Source organism: Equus caballus, chromosome 25 (assembly GCF_041296265.1).
Source record: "Equus caballus isolate H_3958 breed thoroughbred chromosome 25, TB-T2T, whole genome shotgun sequence".
NCBI classification, from domain to species: Eukaryota; Metazoa; Chordata; class Mammalia; order Perissodactyla; family Equidae; genus Equus; species Equus caballus.
In genome coordinates, this window is record NC_091708.1 from 41,952,901 (window position 1) to 41,974,347 (window position 21,447).

The 21,447-nt window shown below is 56.3% G+C and overlaps 1 protein-coding gene across 2 annotated transcripts in view; it reads left to right on the top strand.

The window, feature by feature from the left end:
• The window catches only part of LAMC3 (laminin subunit gamma 3), a 58,071-nt gene that overhangs the window by 34,089 nt on the left and 2,535 nt on the right, over positions 1 to 21,447 (top strand). Inside the window, exons 11-27 of one of the 2 annotated variants that reach the window (XM_070250865.1) lie at positions 160 to 359; positions 1,010 to 1,228; positions 2,864 to 3,052; positions 5,854 to 6,099; positions 6,929 to 7,082; positions 7,749 to 7,891; positions 8,389 to 8,567; positions 9,870 to 10,011; positions 11,022 to 11,227; positions 11,609 to 11,685; positions 12,899 to 13,033; positions 14,279 to 14,426; positions 15,467 to 15,616; positions 15,786 to 15,888; positions 18,241 to 18,440; positions 19,030 to 19,176; positions 19,267 to 19,366. In XM_070250865.1, coding sequence (XP_070106966.1) covers positions 160 to 359; positions 1,010 to 1,228; positions 2,864 to 3,052; positions 5,854 to 6,099; positions 6,929 to 7,082; positions 7,749 to 7,891; positions 8,389 to 8,567; positions 9,870 to 10,011; positions 11,022 to 11,227; positions 11,609 to 11,685; positions 12,899 to 13,033; positions 14,279 to 14,426; positions 15,467 to 15,616; positions 15,786 to 15,888; positions 18,241 to 18,440; positions 19,030 to 19,176; positions 19,267 to 19,366 — 2,738 coding nt within the window. Of the gene's footprint in view, positions 1 to 159; positions 360 to 1,008; positions 1,229 to 2,863; positions 3,053 to 5,853; positions 6,100 to 6,928; positions 7,083 to 7,748; positions 7,892 to 8,388; positions 8,568 to 9,869; positions 10,012 to 11,021; positions 11,228 to 11,608; positions 11,686 to 12,898; positions 13,034 to 14,278; positions 14,427 to 15,466; positions 15,617 to 15,785; positions 15,889 to 18,240; positions 18,441 to 19,029; positions 19,177 to 19,266; positions 19,367 to 21,447 lie in introns of both variants that reach the window. The other variant, XM_070250866.1, reaches the window with a different exon arrangement.

The following is a 21,447-nucleotide window of genomic DNA, read 5'->3' on the forward strand; positions in this document are numbered from 1 at the left end:
CCAGGGCTGAGGTCGGGCGGTCAGGGTGGTCCCTGAGGTGCGGGCATGCTTGGATCCCCCTGTGGTCGGGGGCTCTCATCCTCCCCACCCCTGCTGGAGGCTTCTTGGCACCACCTGCGCTCAGCCTCAGGTTCCGCTTTGACCCCCTCCCCCTGCCAGGCTGCAGGAGACCTCCGAGGACATGGACCCTCCGCTGCCCCCCTTCCACTTCCAGCGGCTGCTCGCCAATCTGACCGCCCTTCGCATCCAAGCCAGCAGCCGAGGCCGAAGCCCTCCCCCCAAACCTGCTGTAGACATTAAAGTGGTTTCCAGGGTTTCACCATTGCAAGCAGAGCCACGGGGCGTAGCTTCGCAGAAAGGTCTCTGTTCCTTGTGCAAGCATCGAAGGGCAGAGTCCTCAGACTGGAAACGTGAGGTCAAAGAGGGCGCGTGTTAAATTTTGCTGGGTGCTGCCCAATTTTCCTTCAGAAAGGCTGGACCAGTCTATCTCCTGGTGACGAGAGCCCACCTCGTCCGCTCTCCCTGCCGTGGTGGTTCTCCGGGGTTTGCAGACTGTGGTTGGTTTTTACATTTTGCCCGGAGTTTCCAGTTGTTTCCTGAGGGATTATTGGTCTGCTGGGAGCTCCCCTGTTACTAGAAGCAGAACCTCCTGGTTTGTATTTATACATCTAGGTGTGGAGTCGTCCACACCCCATCCTCCACTGATATTGATCTTTAAAATGCTTACCAATCTGAGGGGCGTGAATGGTATCATTGTTGTTTAAATTTACATATCTTTAATAACTCCTGAGAGGGGATGTCTTTCTGTAAACTTTCCAGCCATATTTACTACTTGTCCTGAAAATTGCTCATTTCTCCTTTTCCCTTTCTATGACTCTTTTTTAAAAATGGTAGTTGATCCGTGGGCTGCCTTTATCTACCTGGGCCAATACCCTTTGCCTGTTACATCTGCGAACTGGAAGGTTTGGGGAGAAACGTGTGTGTGTAACTCTGTCTTCTCGCTCTGCAGGCCAGATGTTCCTGATGGAGGTCCGGCTCACATCGGCCCAGCGGGGGCTGTCCCCCCCAGCCTCCTGGGTGGAGACCTGCTCGTGTCCCAAGGGGTATACGGGCCAGTTCTGTGAATCTTGTGCCCCAGGATACAAGAGGGAGACACCACTGGGGGGTCCCTATGCCAACTGTGTTCCCTGCACCTGTAACCAGCATGGCACCTGTGACCCCAACACGGGTGAGTCTCCCAGCACCCCATCCGAAGGCCTGGGCTCCACCCCGACCAGCAAGATGAGAACTGACCCCAACAGGGTCAGCCTAGTGCATGTGTGAGTGACCACTAAAAACAAAGTTCATAAAATGGCATCATCGAGTTCCTCCCATGCGAGTCACCTTTATATACAGTGCAGCATCCGATCCTGCAAACCGCCCCTCCCCTGCCCCAGGGTACTGGACCATCCCTGTCCCATCTCACACGTGAGGGACCTAAGTGCAGGGAGGCCACGTGGCCGGTAGGTGGCAGAGCTGCTCCTCCCACAAGTTCACTGCTGGCTGCTCATCCCGAGTCTTAGGGAGGAAACCCAGAGAGAGACCTTGTGCCACCAGCAGGTACCAGAAGGGGCCTGGACACTGGCCACCCCGCACTGTGGGCCCCACACAGGAAGTGGGAGGGTCTGTGCCCTGCTGCTGTCCTGGAGCAGGTGGGGTCTCTGAGAGGGGAGACGCCTGCTCAGCTTGTCTCAGGCTCGATGCTGGAGCTAAGGGACAGTAGCCCGGGAACCAGCAGACTAGCCAGGGAGGGCAAGTGTGCGCCACAGGGGCCTCCTCCCTTCTTGTGCCCAGGGCAGGCATCACTAATGGAGCCCAGAGGAGGCCTCCTCATCCTTCCATGCAGTGCTCCAGGCAGCCCCTACTGAGGGAGCAGAGTCGTCTCATGAGATGGGACCAATTTGTCATCCTTGGCCGTGTCAAGACTTCCTGCTCAGTTTGGGCAAATCCTTGTCTGTCAAATGGGTGCAGCAGCCACTGCCACCCACACTGGTTGAAAGGAGGAGGGATGAGCATGCGGGTGCCGGGCCGAGGCAGGCACCAGTGGACAGCAGGGTACCCCCGTCCCTCTCTTCCCTCCTTTTCACCTCAGCCCAGCTCCCGGAAGCAGTGGTCTTCCTTAACTCCTTCTCAGCCAGGCTCCTGGCTCCGTCCCTGGCAGTGGGGCCTCCCTTCCCCCGCGCCCCAGGCTCTGAGCAGACTCCAGGTGCCGTCGGGCTGGCGAAGGGGGTCTACAGAATCCCCCATCATGAGGGACCAGTGGGCAGGGGAGGGGGGCCTCCATTCTATGAGGCCAGGCAGTCTCTGGGAACCCACAGACCCCATAAACGGGGAGCCACATGGATCCTGCATCTCTTGTCATTTTCGCTTTCGTCCCTGAAGTTAGGGGGACACACAGGAAGAGAAAAAGGAAAAGAGAAAACGCCAGCTGTGCTGTCTGGTGGTTCAGTTACAGGTTCTGGAACACAAAATAGTGATGACAACAGTAATAATAATAATCTGTGCCAGGGACCACACAGGGCACTTTGACTGCAAGTTCTCATTGAATCCTGGCGAGAACCCTTGGAGGTCAGAGCCGTTGTTGTGCCTCTTTTGCCAGTGAGGACACTGAGACGCGGGGTGTTAATCCGTCTGCCTGGGTTCACGAGGTCAGTAGGTGGTAGACGTGAACCCAGGCTGGACTCTGTCCCCAGGCTGTTCTGCCTCCGCCTTCGAAGGGTTCCCACCCTGGTTCTGCTCCATGATCCCCACCACCAGGATGCCTGCTGTGTCTGGAGTGTTCTGGGCACAGGCAGCGGTAACTAGGTGCTTGTCTTGCCCTCAGGGATCTGCCTGTGTGGCCACCACACCGAGGGCCCGTCCTGCGAGCGCTGCTTGCCGGGTTTCTATGGCAACCCCTTCACAGGCCGAGCCGACGACTGCCAGCCCTGTCCGTGCCCGGGACAGTCGGCCTGCACGACCATCCCAGAGAGCAGGGAGGTGGTGTGTACCCACTGCCCCCCGGGCCAGAGAGGTGAGTGACTTGTGCCTGGGGCCCTGCCTGGGCTCCGGGAGTGGGGCCCTGGGTTTAGAGTGTGGCGGATGAGGGAGGGCCCAGCTTGGGAGTGGCAGGCCTGACCTCGGGGGACACTGAGTCCAAGAGCCCCATAGCCGGGGCCCTGGGCTGCTGTGGTTTCCGGGCAGAACTTGGGCCATTGAGCATATCCAGGTGAGATTTTGAAAATCCCCATGTCCAGGCCCTGGCTCTCTAGAGCCTGACTTAGAAGCTGGAGATGGCCCAGGAATCTGTATTCCTAAGTCCCTGGCTGACGCGGTTAAGTTGGGAAACCTCTGCTTGAACTTGCAGCTTTAAAAAAACGTCACCAGATAGTGTGTGGAGCAGAAATGCCCCCGCCCCCAGCCCTCTCCTGCTCCTCGTCTCTGCTCCAGGACTCCAGCCCATCTTACACATCTGACTTTTTTAAAACAACTTTATTGGGATATTATTCACATACTCTACGATTCACCCATTTAAAGTATATAATTCAATGGTTTGGGGGGGTATATTCCATTATTAATTTTTTTAATTGTGGCAAAACATGCATAACATAAAATTTGCCATTTTAACTATTTTTAGGTGCACAGTTCAGTGGCGTTAGGTGCATTCACAGTGTTCTGCAGCCATCACCGCCATCCAGCCACAGAACTCTTTTGTCGTCCCAAATAGAAACTCTGTCCCCATTAAATGATTAATAGTCCCCTCCCCAGCCCCTGGCACCCACCATCCTAGTTTCTGTCTCTGAATTTCACTGCTCCAGGTCCCTCGTGTAAGTGGAATCGTACCGTATTTGTCCTTTTGTGTCTGGCTTGTTTCACTTGGCATCATGTTCCCAAGGGTCCCAGACATCTGCTTCTATATTTGGTACCTGTGGCTGCATCAGGACAGCCCATTATGTTGGTCCTGTCGAATGTCTGCTTGGCTGGGTCTGCTCTGACAGCAGCAGCTCCCTGACGGCCAGCAGCCAGCAGGTCTCGGGGGACACCCCAGAGTGGGGATCCCAAGAACCGAGGGAGCAAGGTCCCACCTCAGGACCCCATACCCCACCCTGCCATCGTGCTGCCCTACATTTCCATGACCTTCCGCACATTTCTGGCTCCCCACCTGTGGCTTCCTCTGGTCTGCAGACGCAAGGGAGCTTGCTCAATGAGAGTGTGGACAGTTGGAGAAGTTCAGCTGGCCTCAGGCTGGGAGAGACCTGAGGGAGGATGTCGGGGGAGCAGAGTGCAACAGAGTGCACAGAGGGACCACCCCGGGAGGGATGCCTGGGTGGACATTAGGCCTGGCGCCTTGTACCAGCCCCGTCTTTATCACACCGGCATCCTTCAGGCCCCATGAGAGCCCAGCACACAGAGGGCCTACCTGGACAATCTAGTTGAGACTGGTTGGGGTCAAGTCCTGATCCCCACCTGCCTACCATCCCGACCCCTCAGCAGCCCTCCTGGGACCTCACAGCTGCCTCCTGCCCTGGGAGCTGTCCTCACTTAGTTCCAAGCGAATGGCTGGTTAACCGCGGGGCAACCTTCTTCACCCCCAGCTTCCGCCTCCTCCTTGCCTGTCTGACTGCGTTTCTCTCTGAGAGCCCCTACCTTGGACTCTGTGCACACTTGTCTTCTCCTTTCTTCCCTCTTTTTCTTTAGTGTTCCTATTCTCCATTTTCAAGGTTGCCTGCCTTTAGTAATATTAAGTTGATTTTAACTGGACCAATGAGCTTTGAGGACACAGGGAGCCCACAACTATTGTTCACAATGACAGTAGCTATTTGTTAAATTGTAAAACGAGTACATACTCATTATAACAATCAAAACCATCTGTAGAAGTGTAAAGAGGAACATGAAAATGCACGCAAGCAGGAAGACGACGTGCCCGTCACCCCCTCACCCCCAGGAGACCATGGCGCTCTTTAGGTCTGTGGAGCCCCTGGTGGTCTCTTTCACACAGATATACACAGAGAGATGGGTGTGTACCAAGAACGGGCTGACGCTGCTTGAAGCACGTGGTCCGTGTATGTTCTCTTCTGCCCCACCTGTGTCCAGAGTCGACCTCCCAGGCCACGACTGTCCAAAGCCTCTTCACACATCATCTTTTCTGAGACTCACAGTGACCCTGAGGGCTGGGAAATGAGGTGGCAACCCCAGTTCAAACCCAGGAAGCTGGTGGACGTCAAAAATGAACAGTCCAAAGGAAGTTTAGAAACCATGCGAAGCGGAAAAGGCAAAGGGACCATGAACCACGAGTGAAAGAGCAACCACAGCTAAGAGGGAGATGAGGAGGAGGAGGAAGGTGACGATGACTTTGAAGATGAGGATGATGAAGACAGAGCTGGTCAAGATGATGATGATAGAGAGATGGTCAAGAGGATGACAGATGACGACGATGATGATAATGATCAAGATGATGGATGCTGATGAAGATGATGATGATGGAGGTGCTGAGGCAGAGAATGGTGATGGTGAAGAGAAAGGTGATGACAACATGACGATGAGAGTGATGATGAATAGGTGGTGACAGCCACCTATGGTAGCTGCCATTATTGTCCTCACTTCGCAGACAAGGAGCCCAAGTTCAGAGAGGTGCAGTGGCTTGCCCAAGACCACACAGCCAGCTGATGGCCTAGACGGGCCCTGGCCCCAAGTCAGCCTGACCCTGGAGCCCATGCTCTGCTCCACAAGGAGACCTGAGGGACATTTGCTTTTGTTCACACCCACCCTCACCCCTGTGGACCCAGCACATCCCTCATGCCTGCTCCTCCATACACAGCCTTCTCCTTTCCCCAGGGCGGCGCTGTGAGACCTGTGATGATGGCTTTTTTGGGGACCCACTGGGGCTCTCTGGAGCCCCCCAGCCCTGCCAGCAGTGCCAGTGCAGCGGGAATATAGACCCCAACGCCGTGGGCAACTGTGACCCCCTGTCTGGCCACTGCCTGCATTGCCTGCACAACACAACAGGTGCTCACTGTGAGCACTGTCAGGATGGCTACTATGGGAGCGCCCTGGCCCCTCAGCCCGCAGACAAATGCATGCGTGAGTACCCACCTCCTGGACCCATGGGGTGGGGCATGGTGGGCCCCTTCTCTACCAGACCCAGCTGGCCACTCTGCAAGGCTGTGCAACTTTAGGCAGGTCCCTTACCTTCTCTGTCCCTTGTCCATAAAGTGTAAGGGTTTGCTCCAAGGTCTCCTTCAGCCTGGGGATCTTATCAACTCTCATCCTGGGATGTTTTTTCTGCCTTGATAACTGAGCGCTTCGCTCTCCCTCCACAGTTAGCACATAGACTGTCAGAGATGCCTGCGGCCTCCTCAAGTCCTGGGCTTCCGATCAGGCGGTGCCTCCCCAGGGCCTGGGTGGACACTCGGCCCTGTGTCCCGTCCCCGAGGGCCGCAGCATGATCAGCCCGTGGAAGGCTTCCAGGAGTGCTGCAGGGGGAAGCTCAGCATTTGCCCAAAACTCGCTCACTCCTGAGCACCTTTTTCCATGTAACACCTGCCAGCCCTCTGCCAGCCTCTTGTTCTGTGGGTCCCGAGACAGCAGGGTCAAGTGACCCAAAACAGTGGTGCAGGGGTCTGCCTGTGACCCCCTGGCCGCATCTCTGGCCTTTTCTCCAGCCTGTGAGGGTGCAGGGCAGGCTCAGAAGGGCCATCTGCCACCACGACTATTCTAGGCTGTCTCTCCCAGGACCTAGAAAATGGGCTGAGATTTGAACCCAGCCCTAGAGCCTTTTCCAGAAACACCTTAGGAGTCTGGGCTGAATGTGAGTCATCTCTGTGGCCCCCCCCATCTTCTCTGTGTCTCCTGGACCCCCAAAGCTTGATCCGCAGGGTTCCTCAACACTCTTTCCTACTCCCACCCCCAGCCTGCAGCTGCAACCCGGGGGGCTCAGTCAGTGAGCAGAGACCCTGCGACCCAGTGACCGGCCAGTGCTCCTGCCTGCCTCATGTGACTGGACGGGACTGTGGCCTCTGCAGCCCTGGCTTCTACGACCTCCAGCCTGGGAGGGGCTGCCAGAGGTGGGTGGGGCGAGGTGGGGGTGCCCTTCCCCTGGGTATCTCTCTGGGATGGAAGGAGGTACCAGGGAGCCTCAGAGAGGGGCCTGGCTTGGAATGTGTTGTCCCAGGCCCACTGCCAGGTACACCGTGCCCTACACCAAAGGAGAACAAAGGGATGGTCCCTTGGGGGTCAGACTCATGGCCCTGCCAGCCCAGGATGCAGGCCAAGAGCAGCCCTAAGGGATGGCCAGCTGGGCGGGGTGCTGCTTTGGTCTCTGATTCCCTTCTCAGTGACGCTGTCACTCAATGACCTTTTTGGCCACAGAAGCACCTTAGCGTCTAGGGAACAGTGGAGGACCCCTGGGAAATGCCCAGTGCAGCAACAGGTTTCTCCCTTGCAAGACTGCTCAGAGTCTTTAATATGCTAACTGCACTGTGACTTTCCAACAGAGAGGTATAGTCTCCAAGATGTATATGTCCTCATAGCCTTTTTCTTGGGGGCACCATTTTGTGAGGCTGTGTTTCCCAGGCACGGCTTCAGGGAGGCTGTTTGGCATGCACTGACATGGAACTGGGGCCTTGTCAGCAAGGATGGGATCAGAAAGCCCCTCACCAGCTGCGGCCAGCAGAGGCCAGGCTGGGAGGGACCAGAGCTTGTCTCAGACCCAGTTGCTTCTCTTTTCGCAGCTGCAAATGCCACCCGCTGGGCTCCCAGGAGGACCAGTGTCACCCTAAGACCGGGCAGTGCCCCTGTCGCCCGGGTGTCGAGGGCCAGGCCTGCGACAGATGCCAGCTGGGTTTCTTTGGCTTCTCTGTCAAGGGCTGCCGGGGTGAGGAAGCGGCGTTCTTCCTGGGCTGCCCAAAGGGGAGGGCCTGAGGTTTCTGGGCAAAGAAGAAGATGGTCCTGCAGCAGGAGAGAGAAAAGGCAGGCGCAGGGCAGGTCTTTGAAGAGCAGCCATGCAAACGTGGAGTGAGTGAGCAGAGGATGGCGCAGGGGCCTGAGGCCTTGGAAGAATGGCCAAGAACCTAGTGGCAGACCCCATTGCTAAATTCCTGTGTGCCTGGGGCTGTCCTGTCACCCCTCTGGGCCTCAGTTTCCTCATTTGTAAGGTTGGACTGGCTGGTCCTCAGATCATGGGGACACTGAAATAAGTCAGGCTCTCCATCCTCACCTCTGACCTCAATCAGAATCTCCTGGGAAGGACAGAGGGGTGTAGTTGAGCTGCCCAGGGGGGTCCAGAGCAGCCAGGTGTGGGGAAGCAGAGGACCTGGGGGTTCCGCTGTGGGGTGGCCATCAGGACACCCAGATCTGTCCTGGCCCCTCCAGCCTGCAGGTGCTCCCCGTTGGGCGCCGCCTCGGCCCAATGCCACGAGAACAGCACCTGCGTGTGCAGGCCCGGCTTCGTGGGCTACAAGTGTGACCGCTGCCAGGACAACTTCTTCCTCACGGCCAGCGGCACGCACTGCCAGGAGTGCCCGTCGTGCTACTCTCTGGTGAAGGAGGAGGTGAGCCCACCCCATCCAGGCTCGTTCCACTTTCCCCTTCATTCCACGCTCCCAGTGAGCGCCAGCTCTGTGCTGGGCGCCAGGAAATGTCTGCTCATTCACAGCTCATCCCCTGTCAACCTGGCTCAACCCTCACCTCCGCCATTCTCCCGCTCCTGAGTGGACAGGAGAAAAGTGGCTATCACTGCGTGTCCTTCCCCACCACCCGGGCCGAGGCCTCACACTTTCTCAAGTTCAATGAGGATGGGACCATAGACAGCCCTTCATGGGGAGGGTCAGGAGGAGGGTGATGCCCGTTCTGGGGCACAAGTACTATTTTGAGCAAGGAGGCGGTGGGTGCAGGAGTCAGGAGCATGAACTCTGGGGTTCCCCTCCCCCCGTCCCATTAGTTGTCGTGCGCCCAGGCAGGTGACAGCCTGGGTAAGCATCTCTCCTACTCCAAAATGGAGATAATTCAAGCCTGCAGCCCCTTACCTGAAACCAGCAAGGCCAGCTTCCAGAATGATGGTTCTATAGAAAGATAAGCTGGTGTATGCTGAATATCAGGGACCACCCCCTTGGTGCCTAGACCGGCCCCTGTAATCAAACCCATTGATACCTCTATAGGAAAACATGAATACTCACACCGAGGTGGTAAATAAAGACCGCGGGAAGCCTTGTTCAGATCAGTTTTGCTCCCAAGTGAGTTCAGGGTTTTTTGAACCTGAGTTTGCCATCAAATAAGGAATGGAAAACCTTGTGGTTTTTCAGAGCATTTCGGACTTTGGATTCAAGGCGCGGGCTCGGGACCCACGGCCCCTGCCCCTTAGGGTGGTTACAGGGTGAGCATGAGCTGGTGCGTGGCTGGAGGTTGCTCGTGGCAAGTGCTGTAGAAATGCGGTTACTGTCCATATGATGAAAAGAACAATATGATGAAAGGACATGTTGCATAGCACACTCGCTCAGCCAGCGGGTCTCCATGTCGCGCCTGCTCTGTGCCAAATCCTGGGAAGACTGTGAACAGGACAGATAGATCCTCCTGGGGCTTCCCCTCCCACCCCTCCCTCCCTCAGTAGGACAGAGGTGTGGTCGGCTGAATGCCAGCAGGTGCCTTGGCTGTGAGAAGCGAAGGGACAGATATGATGATGGAGTGGGCAGGACTGGTTCTCAGAGGTGTGATGTGTCCTTAGCTTGGGGCCTAGGGTAGGATTTGGAGAAAGGGACCGTTGGGGAGGGCAGGCCAGGCAGAAGCCAGGGGGAGGTGTCCTGGCACAGCTTCCAGGCTGCCAGTCTCACACACCCTTCCGTCTCTGTCCCCTCCAGGTTGCCAAGCTGAAGGCCAGGCTGACCCTGATGGAGGGGTGGCTGCAGGGGTCTGACTGTGGCATAACCTGGGGACCGCTGGACATTCTGCAGGGAGAAGCCCCACGGGGGGACGTCTACCAGGGCCACCACCTGCTGCAAGGTACAGCGGGAGACAGGAGGCAAGGGAAGGACTGGCTGCTCCAACGCCCCCTTTGGGGCCCTTCAGTCTGGTGTCCACCTTGAGGGCTCTGGGCTCAGCCCCTGAGGAACTTGCTTGCTGGGAGAGCCTGTCAGACCTTCCTGACGAGGTGGGTTCCTCCCATGATGGAGTCCTGTCGCCCCATGGACCTCTCCTCCAATGTTCCTCGCCTGGTTGTGCTTTGTAACCTTATTAATATCGGTCTCTGACTGTAGTGTCTGTACCTATGCCCCTGCCCCACCCAGACTAAACTCGGGGAGGATGGGGCTGGGTTCATTCATTTACTCACTCAACTGATTATCATGGCGGCGCTGTCCTAGGTGCTGAACAGGTAGAGTTCCTGCTCTCTTGACTGTTGGCCATTTGGCTCACTGCCATATCCCCGACATAGAAAATAAATGAGTAAATAAGAAAAAAGCACACGGTTAGTGAAGCCAGGTGGAACTGGGCCATGGAACACTGAAATTTAGGGATCACTGAAAGCAAATTGACAGTTTTGTGAAATTTCATGTTTATAAGCACGAGTATGCCTATAGCAGCCAGATGTAGGTGAGCTGAGCACCTGTTGGCAGGACTAATTATCGAAGTAGAGAGCTCTCGGATGCTGCCTGTTAAAGCACCCGTAATGAGCCACACTGCCAATTACAGAGCTGGCTGGAGCTGGAGTGTTCCTGCCGTCTCAGATTCAGAAGGAGTTGTTTATTGTGGCTCTGGAAGGCCTGGGTTCCTTCCAGTCCCTCGTCTGTGGCTGACTTCCTGTGTGTGGCACCTTGGTCATGATTTGTCCTCTCCAGGCCTCGGCCTTTGGGGAGGCTCTTCCTTTGGAACTCACTGGTGGTGCTCAGGCCTGCTGATGGAGTTCAGCTGTGCCCAGGAAAAGTGGAGGGCACCGATAGGGACCTCCGAGGGTGGGGGCTTTGGTGTGAAGTCTTGACCGCTCTGTGACCCTCTGGACTGCGGGCTTTCTGCAGGGGCCCGGGAAGCCTTCCTGGAGCAGGTGACAGGCCTCGAGGGTGCTGTGAAGGCTGCCAGGGAGCAGCTCCGGGCGCTGAGCAGGAAGGCACGCTGTGCCCAGGCCAGAGCCGGGAAGACCTGCATCCAGCTGGCAGACCTAGAGGCAGCGCTGGAGTCTTCAGAAGAGGAGATTTTGCATGCAGCCACCGTCCTGGCGTCTCTGGTACCGCAGGGGGCCCCTTCCCTCCGCTGAGCCTGGGCTCAGTGCTCTTGACCTGGTGACCTTGGGCGTGCCTCCTCTGGGAGGCTCAGTTTCCACATTGGTAAAATGGGGGTCACACAGTACCTCCTCTGCTGATTCGGTGGGATAACGTTTGCAAAGAACGAGGCATGTTCCAAGTGTACAGTGACTGCCCAGCAAGTGGTAGGCGTCATTACTGTGATTTCCACGTTGGAGGAGTCCGCTTACCAGATGCTGACTTTGTAGTTAGCCTTGAGCATTTATGAAATAACTGGCCCTGTCCAGCTCTGCCCAATGATTTAGCCAGATGTGGCCCTTGCCCGTCGGGGATGGGCCATCAGTTTTCTCCTCTTTCCTCTAAAGGTGATTCCTCAGGAGGGGCTTGGCCTGCCCACCAACTGGAGCCACCTGGCCCCAGAAGCCCGTGTCCTTGCCAGGAGGTGAGCCCCCGAGAGCATGGTGAGGTCCTGCCCACACAATCATGACGGAAGCCCAGCCCTTCTCTTGGGGGGTTCCAGAGTCAGAGTGAGCCCCACAGGTGTCCCCACGCCCGGAGTTAGCATCAGATGAGTACGAGAGCTGCCTGGTGGGGGGAAATGTCACCACCGTGGGAAGGAGAGATGTGAAGGACAGCCTGAGCCTGGAGATGCCGGGAGGTGGGGGGACCACAGAGCTTGGTCAACTGCAGGCATCTGAGAGCAGCCACTGGCTCTTTTTATGATAGCTTTGTTGAGATATAACTCACATACCATGCAAGTCACTCATGTAAGTGTACAATTCAGCGGTTTTCACTGTATTCACAGAGTTGTGCAACTGTCTCCACAGTCAGTTTTAGAACATTTTATCACCCCTGAAACAAACCTTGGACCCATTAGGCATCACTCCCTATTTCTCTTCAACCTCCCTGGCCCCTGGGAATCACTTATCTACTTCCTGTCTCTGTGGATTTATTTGCCTGTTCTGGACATTTCATCCGAATGGAATCATATGCCATGTGGTCTTTTGTGTCTGGCTTCTTTCACTTAGCATGATGTCTTCAAGGTTCATTCACGTTACAGCATGTATCTGTACTTCATTCCTCTTTATAACCAAATAATGTTCCATTGTATGGATATGCCACATTTTGTTTATCCGGTCATCCGTTGATGGACATTTGGGTTGTTTCACCCACTGCCTTTAAGAAGCAGCTTAAGATCCTAAAAACACAGGGTCTGCAGAAGTTTTTTCTTTTAGCTGTACTCCAGGGACTTTAGACCCATTTTACAGATGAGAAGAAAAACTCAGAGAAGTTAAGTGATTTGCTTAAGGACACACAGCTTAGAAGTGATAGAGCCAGGATTCAAACTCCGGTTGTTTTAACTGTTTCTCTTCTATACTGTCTTTATTAGGGTGACCATATAATTTATTGTCCAAACTGAGATTTTATGTGTGATAAAAGGCCCTATTAATCATTATGCCACGACCACAGGCATAAACTATATATAACAGGAATGGGGGCTTGGTTTCCTTTCATCAGTCTTCACTGTGTATCTGGCAGAGAGCTCGGCCCTCGTGGCTGTTCTCTGTTTGGGATGGCAGGAGGCCCACACAGTGGCGGGGGGTGCCCAGGCCTCCCTCTGTGTGAGCTCTTGGTTGGGTTGTATTTTCATGCAGCCACAGGGCCACCGCCACCAAGATCAAGGCCACTGCTCAGAGGGCCCTGCTCGCCTCCAACACCAGTTATGTGCTTCTCTGGAGTCTGCTGGAGGGCAAAGTGGCCCTGGAGGCCCAGCAGGAGCTGGAGGACAGGTGAGACCTCCCAGGTGTGGGGAGGAGCTTGGGTTGGCCTTCTGGAGCCAAAGGCGCCTGACCAGAGGCTGCTGGTTCCAGAACCTGCTTCGTTCCCCTGAGTCCTGACGGTCTTTGGGGCGGCATGAGATGTCTGGGGTCTTGGGCCTGCTCGGTGGTGAGTTACAGGAACCCACTCATGCCTGGGGTGCAGCTCAGCCTCTCGAGAGAAGGGACAAGAACCTGAACAAGTAGGGGTCAGGGCAGCATCTCCATGTCCCCCGCAGTGTCTCCCAGCTCACCCCAGCTTCCCGGGGCAGCTCCTCTGGGCTACCAGCTGCCCTCTTGGCTTCTGCTTCTCTGCTCTGGGTGGCCCCTATATATCCCTCTTGGTCAAAGGATCAGTGGAGACCCCCCAACACCTTACTGAACCCCAAGTTGTCTTCCTAAATGAGAGAATCTGATTGGCCCAGCTCAGATCAGGCAGCCAGCCCTGAGCCAGTTGACATGGGTGGGGTGAGGTCACATGACCCACTCCTAGGGGTAGGGGCACTAGCTTGCTGAGTAGGGATGAGGGATAGGAGAGAGCCGGGCTATGGTTTCCACCCCAGCCGGTGCCCACGGTGGGCGAAGCTGGGTGGGGCGGGTGTGGGCAGCTCCGCCTGGGAAGTGGGTGGAAGCCAAGCAGACCGTCCCCTGCAGCCAGCGCCTGTCCGTGGCTGCCGGCCTCTCTGTGTCTCAGACCACAGTAAAGCTGCTCTAGTTGCTTGATCATAGCCCCTCAGGGCGAAAGCACCCCAGAGCCTTGTGCAGCCCAGGGGGCTCCATTTCCCTGGAGAACAACATGCCCAAGGTCAGCCAAGGGCACAGCTGAGCCCAAGACCGAGCCTAGGCCACTGGCGCTTCCCCAGCACCAGGCATTTTCCTCTTCATGGTTCACCCAGAGGAGCCCAAACTTTTGCAAAATGTGAGATTGTCGAGTGAAACCAAGCACGAGACCCTTCAGAAAAGCGTGGTTGAACCGAGTGAACAAAGAAACAAGAACGTAGTCCCTCGGCTGCCTTTCCCATTCACGTGGAAGCTGCAGAGTGGCGGCCACTTTCTGAGGCCGGCCGCTGGGTCCCGACACCCACAGAGGGCGGCTCTGCCTGGGACGCTAGGCGAAGGCTTCAAAAACTGGGGGCTCCAGCTGGGGGCCAGGACAGCAATGGGGAGGGATGGCCTGTGCCCTGCTGCATGCACCATCCTGTCTCTGTCTCCTCCCAGGTACCAGGCGGTGCAGGAGGCCCAGAAGGAGCTGGGCGCGGCTGTGGCAGAGGCGCTGCCCGAAGCCGAGAGAGTACTGGCCGCAGTGCAGCAAGTTGTCACAGACGCGGCCCTGCGGCCGGCCTCGCTGCCTGTCCCTGTGGCACTGGTCAGCTCGGCCATCCTCGGAGTTCTGCAAGGGCTGGGGGAGGGGGAGAATGGGGCAGCTGGGGGACCAGCATGGCCCAGGCAGGGGCAGAGGACGTGGCTTACTTTTAACTATATAATGGTTGATTAAAACAAGATAACCTACCTCCAGGGCTTGGCTGAGCGCCTGCCCGGCACAGAGTTAGAGCTCAGCCGATCTTTGCTGTTGATTATAATGATAATGTCAGGGCCGGGGTATTAGCAATGGGATGAGACAGACATGGGATCAAATCCCAGCTCCGTGGCTCCAGCTGTGACCTTGGCCGAGGACTTTCCGTCCGCTGTGCCTCAGTCACTTCCTTGGTCAGGCGGAGCTCGCCCATTGGGTTATTAGAGGGCTGCGTCCATGGGGGGCGGGGGGCTGATTTGTGAGAAAGGCACAAGGTGGCGTCCCTGCTGGTCATCCTCATCCCCTCTGTGCCTGCCGCCCTGTGCCCGTCACCTCTGGGTAAATAGCTCCATCACGTCCTGTCGATAATCCTGAAATCCCAAAACTCAGAAACTGAATTAAAAACATAAAAAAAAGACTAAGCTTAAACAAATGCATTTGGGGCAAAACCTGAGCGGCCCCAGACTGCTGCTCTGGGTCTTCGTTTCTCCCCCTGCGTGTGGGAGGAATGTGCGGGCGGTAACGCGTGCGGCCTTGCGAGCTGCCCCAGTACCGCCGGGGAGTTAGATGCTGTGGGTTCCTGCGCTGCTTCTCTAAGGTCTGGCTGTTAGTCAGGCCAGAGGTTTCAGCTGAGGGACCTGGGGAGGAGTGCAGCTCGGGCAGGTCCGCTGAGTTGCCCGAGGCTGAGCTCCCAGGGATGGGTGGGGCTGGAATCTGAGCCCCCGAGAGACAGTCCCCAGCCTGGGTCTCTTGCCCTGGCCCCGCTGCTGCCCAGGGTCCACAGGCAGCCCCCGCCCCACCGCTGTCCCTGGCCCTGGCGTCTCTCATCCAGCAGAGGGTCTGCCCCTCGAACCTTCCTGCCAGCCCCTGCCTGAGCCTCCATCTCCCCGCAGCCTCAGGCGGCTCGGGCTGGGGACCTGGACCCGAGGCTGCAGGCTCTGGAGAAGACAGTCCCATCGAGAGAGCGCGTGGTCACCGAGGCTGCGCGGGCCCTCCAGGCCACCGCCCGGGCCGCACTGCACAAGGCCGAGCCCCTCACGCAGGTGGGCTCTTGTGCTTTGAGGCAGGTACCTGGGGGAGGTTGGGGCTGCCCCCGTCTGGGCTCGGGGGTTGCAGGAGGGAGTGACCAAGACTGGAAGTGGTTCTCTCCATCCCTCCAGAGCCTCCCACCCCCGGCGCCAACCGCCAGCCTCTCTCTTCTCCTCTCTCCAGCTGCACCAGGAGGCCAGAGCCGCCCTGACCCGGGCTTCCTCGTCCGTCCAGGCTGCCACAGTGACCGTCGTGGGAGCCAGGACCCTGCTGGCTGACCTGGAAGGTGTGCCTGCTCTGCTGAGCCCTAGGCTCATCGATGCACAGAGGCCCATGGCAGCCGCTGGACCCTCTCCTCAGCTAGGACAGGCTTGGCTGCAGGGGACAGAGTCCAGTCTGTGGGCATAAGCCAAGCAGACTGTCCCTCCAGTCAGCTCCTCTCCTGTGGCTGCTGGCCTCTCCCTGTGTCATATACTGCTCACCGGGTACATGCCATATGGCCACCCATCATCAGACCACATGCAGAGCCCCTCACGGCCAGATGGGAAGAGAGTCTGAGGCCATCGGCTGTCCACCCCTGGTCTAGTCCACTCTGGCTGCGCGTCCGGTTACCTGGTACAAATGTGGGAGCCATGGTCCAGTGTTCAGCTGGGGCTATGGGGAGGCACACAGAGTTTCCCTTTAGGAGGGGGCATGGGTCCAGGTCTCTTTTGAGCTTTAGGAAAATGAGGCTAAGAGCTCCCATTTTACAGATGGGTAGACTGAGGAAAGGAATTGATACCTACCCCTGGATCAGGGCTGAGCAGAACAGAAACCAGCCGTTTTACGATTCTCCACCTCGGTGTCCCCCTGTGTATGGGCTTCTGTGGCGTCCTCTTTGCTCCAGAGAGAAGCGCCCTAGCCCTTTTCTGTGGCTCGGTTCCAATGAGCTGGCTAAGGCAGGAGCAGATGCTCTCGGGGCCAAGGCCGGAGGTCAGGCTCTGCCGTCATCTTGGTTGGTTCTGTAGCTTCTCTCCCAGCCCTGCCCGCTGCCCGTAGGAGATGCGGCTCCAGCCCTGGATCCTAACCCTCCGGGCGGGGTCGGGGGCGGTCCCTACCTCCTGTTCTCTAGGTTCCTGAGGCCTGAAGTCCTGGTCACCCATTGGCTAGGGGGCTTCCAATGGGAAAGGTGTGGCTGCGTGTGCTTGTCTCTGGTCCGTGTTTAGGAAAATGTAAATGATATATAATGATGGAATATTAGGATTTTGGAACATTAGAATTATAAGGGGTCTTAGAGTCATCTGCTGCCACCCCCTCAGTGGGCGGGGTGCTCATCCACCCTCAGCTTGCCTGCTTCCAGGGATGGCTTGCTCACTACGTCACCGGGTACCCCCTTCTCCTCGTTGGATGGTTCTGAGAATGAGAATGCTCTTGTGTGTACTGGGCAGAGACTTGCCTCCCTGGTGCTGGGCCATCATCCACACGAGGACCCCGCCTCAAACCTCTGACCCCAGCCTCTTTTCCCCATCCCCACCCCTTTTCAGAGACACCCCTCTCTTACCAGCAGTTGGCCTGTGTTCAGTTGGTATTCGGAATGAAAGGAAAATTCACTGAATGAAACGTGGAGCAGCCTTCCCCAAGATGTGGCCCGGGGGCCCCTAGCCTGTGATGTGCTCTGCCAAGAGAGGGTTTGTGTTCAAACGAGTCTAGGAAATGTCACATGCTGCAGCCCGTCTGAGGCCTTAGGGTGAATACTTTAGAATATTAAAGGCCCTGAGAAGGCCTGCAATAAAGAAACCTGGTTCACTTTGTTTAAACCTCATTGACATTTCCCCCTGACATCTACGAACACCCTGTAGAATTAGGACTCCATAGGGTACACTTTAAGAAGCACCAATTTTGTGTACAAGAAGCAAAGGTGATCTCATTTCTGGATTATCTTCATAGAACAATTGTGTTGTCACCCCCAAAGATTAGAAGGCTTGGTTCTTTTTAAAACTTGACTTTGTCTACTGTAATTAGTACTCTTTATGACAAATTTCCCTTAGAATTTTATCTGAAAGGAAAGGAAGAAGTCTCTCTCTTCTTTAAAGAGGAAAACTACTACTTCTTAGGTAATAAAATCTATGTGAATTGTAGTACTTCACTTTTTGTCTTGGCTGCTGGGAAGCTCAGAGGTAAATAGAGCATTTGGTACCTGCAGTATCATTGTCCTAATTTTCTGGCACTTCTCTTTCCTTCCTCAACCCCCCAGTTACATATGGCTCTTGTTTTTCATTTTACTGGTCCAGCTGTTGTTTTATCCGTCACTATAATAAGCTGCCTCAGGGCCTTTTCAGAAATAAGTGGTACCTTAAAACAAAGAGTTGAGTAGATTTGGCCGAGTACTGTACTGTTGCTCCCCATCCCTACCCCTGGCCCAGGGATTGACCACCAAGTAATTTGTGAGTTTAATAATTGTCGTAATTTCTGACAGTATGTCCCACACCGCCCGCCCCCCGATAAGCCTGGGAAGGTTACGCATGGATCTCACGCATCTCAAACCCCCGCTACTGTTGTCTGAGGGTCTGGGGCTGGTCAGGTATCTGTCAGCGACCACCCGGCAGGCTCTGGATGATCAAGCCCCGACCCCCTGACACAGCGTCTGCCGGGTTTGCAGGAATGAAGCTGCGGTTTCCTCTGCCCGAGGACCAGGCCGCGTTGATGAGGAAGGCGGGTCTCGTCCAGGACAGGATCCTCGCGGACGCGCGAAAGAAGACCAAGCAGGCGGAGAGGATGCTGGGAAACGCGGCGTCTGTCTCCTCCAGCGCCAGGAAGAAGGGCAGGGAAGCCGAGCTGTTGGCCAAGGACAGCGCCAAGGTCAGGGCCACAGCTGTGATGATGGCAGCATCCCTGCCTTCGGGGCCCATGGGAGGACTGTCCCATAAGAGCTGCCCTTCCGTGGGGTGAACGTTGCCCCTGCAGACCCACCCCTTCCTTGTGTGCAGGGCTGGACACTGGGCACTTGCTGAGGACTGAGTGGGTCCCGGGCTCTGAGCTCTGGAGCTTCACTTGGGTGACCCTGTTGATTCCTCAAGAAATAGGTGTCACTGCTGTCCCCATGGGACAGGTGAGGACCCTGAGGCCCAGCCCGGTTCAGTAACTGGAATCATATGACCAAGGCCCACACCTACGTCTGCTTGGCCTTACTTCCTAAACCTCTGAGCGTTTTGTTTTGAATTGGGGCCAAATCCTAATCAATATGCATCTCCCCAGCTCTCACGGTTTTGTTGTGCCTAGCCAACCTCCGACACCTATCTGTTGAATGAATGAATGAATGAGTGAATGAATGAGTGATCTGGTGCACAAAGCGATGACTGCTTGGCATTTTTGCCATAAGCGCTCTCTACCTCTGGAAGGACTCACTCCGCTCACCCTCCTCTCCCTGCCACTGCTGCCCACGCCATAGCTCGCCAAGGCCTTGCTGCGGGAGGGGAAGCAGGAATACCGCCGAGCCGGCCGGCTGTCCAGCCAGACCCAGGCGACGCTGCGACAGGCCTCCCGCCAGGCGCTGGCCCTGGGAGCGCGTGGACGGGAGCTGGAGGAGGCCGAGCAGGTACGTGTGCCGAGGCCCCCGCCCCACTTGCTCCCAGCCCTGGGAGGCAGCAGGGACCCCTCAAGCTTTTCCTCCTTCCCTCGCCCCAAGGTGGGTGCCGGGCTGAGCAAGGTGGAGCGGCAGATCCGGGAATCGCGCCTCTCCCTGGAGAAGGACATCGAGGCCTTGACGGAGCTGCTGGACAGGCTGGGTAAGGAGGGCCCGAGGCTGGGCCCTGGCGCCCCGGGTCTCTGGGGCACCTCTGCGATCCTCCTGCGGGGCCCAGTCCTGGGGAGATCTCCTCCTTGCCCTTGTCTGCGCGGCCTCCCCCATCCCCGGCCTTGTGGTCAGTGACAAGCATTTGTAGTTGCTGCAGGCCCCCGTGCGGGGTGGGCTTGTGTCCAGAAGTGAGTTCACTTTGTGTCTCCAGGGGCCTCTAGTCTGGTGGGGCAGGGGGAAAACTAACCACGGACAGGACACCTGTAGGTACCAGAGGCGCTGGTCAGCCCTCCGTGATGGAGAAGAGACATCGCAGAGAGAGGGAGAGAGAATATCCCAGAAGCAAGGGTGACATCGAGGGTCAGCTGCTGGTTTGGAATCAGATAAACCAACACTCCAGTCTGGCATTCCCTTCCTTGGCTGTGAGACCTTGGGAAGATCACTCTACCTCTCTGAGCCTCAGTTCACCCATCTGTAAAATGGGAGTAACAGGCGGGTAACTTAGGAAGGACTTGCCACCCTGTGATACCAGTCATGTGGTGAGAATCAGTGAGTAGTGGATCTTAGGGAGGAGGCAGAATTCAAGATGAGCTTTAGCAAGGATGCATTTCCAATGAAGGGGACAGAGCTCACCAAGACGTGAAGGCCTCAGAGCGGGGATGGGGAGACGGTACCAGAGCAGTTGGGCTGAAATGAACAACATGCATTTTTTAAATTGTGGTAAAATATACATAAAATTTGCCATTTTAACCTTTTTTTTTTTTTTTTTTGGTGAAGAAGATCGGCCCTGAGCTAACATTTGTTGCCAATCTTCCTCTTTTTGCTTGAGGAAGATTGTCCCTGAGCTAACATCTGTACCAGTCTTCCTCTATTTTGTATGTGGGACGCCACCAGAGCATGGCTCGATGAGTAGTGTGTAGGTCTGCACCCAGGATCCAAACCCATGAACCCCGGGCCGCTGAAGTGGAGTGCACAAACTGAACCACTACGCCACCAGGCCAGCCCCCATTTTAACCACGTTTGAGTGTACAGTTCAGTGGCATTAAGTGCATTCACCTCCTTGTGCCACCATCACCACCATCCACTTCCAGAACATTTTAAACCATCCTAAACAGAAACTCTGTACCCAGTAAACATGAATCCCCTGGTCCCCAGCCGCCAGCCCCTGGCGACCAGCATTCTCCTTTCTGTTGCTATGAACTTGGCACTCCAGGACCCTCATACAAGCAGAATCAGACGGTAGTTGTCGTTTCGTGACTGGTTTATTTCACTTAGCGTAAGGTCTGTGAGGTTCCTCCACGCAACAGCAGGCATTTTCAATTTTCATTCTTAAGAAGGAGGGGAAGAGTCAGCGTGTTGCGCGTTTCGGCTGGACACCAGGCCCACACCGAGCTGTTCATACACGTGCTCTGATAGAATTCTCAGACTAACCTTCTGAGGCGAGGACACTTACCCTCTTGCCATTTTGCAGACAAAGAAAGTGAGGCACAGAGAGTTTCAATGATGTGCCCAGGGTCCCACAGCCCGTCACTAGGGGAAGCTCTGGTTCACACTTGGGTCTAACTGAGTCAGAGTGCCCGCCCGTAGCCACTAGTCTGTACACAATGCCAAGGACTCAGAGCACTGGACACCGTGCCCGGCACAGAACAAACTCTCTACAGGGGGAAACCACTCTGGCTGTTGTCACTGGCATTCCTTCATTCATGCTGGCACTGGGCTTGACCTGGGGATGCAGGAGTGAACATAACACCTGGCCCTTCCTCTCCCCCGCAACCCCCACCCCGGAACCCCAGCTGGGCAGGTAGAGTGGAGGCTGTAACTTGATTCTGAGTCTCCTCAAAGGCCAGGCTGTTTGGACCTTGCTGTGGATGATGGGGCCTCTCGAGGTCCTTGCTGAGAGCGGGACCTGCCCAGAGGCAGGGCTGGCCCCCCTCTGCCTCTGCCTGCCCCCGGCTCCCCTCCTGCAGCTGCCTGCCCTCCGACCCAGCCTGCATCGCCCAGGAAAGTCAGGGCCTGGAGGAGCCCTGGGGCCCAGTGGGATCCTGTGGGGTTAGAAGCCATTTAGGGCTTACT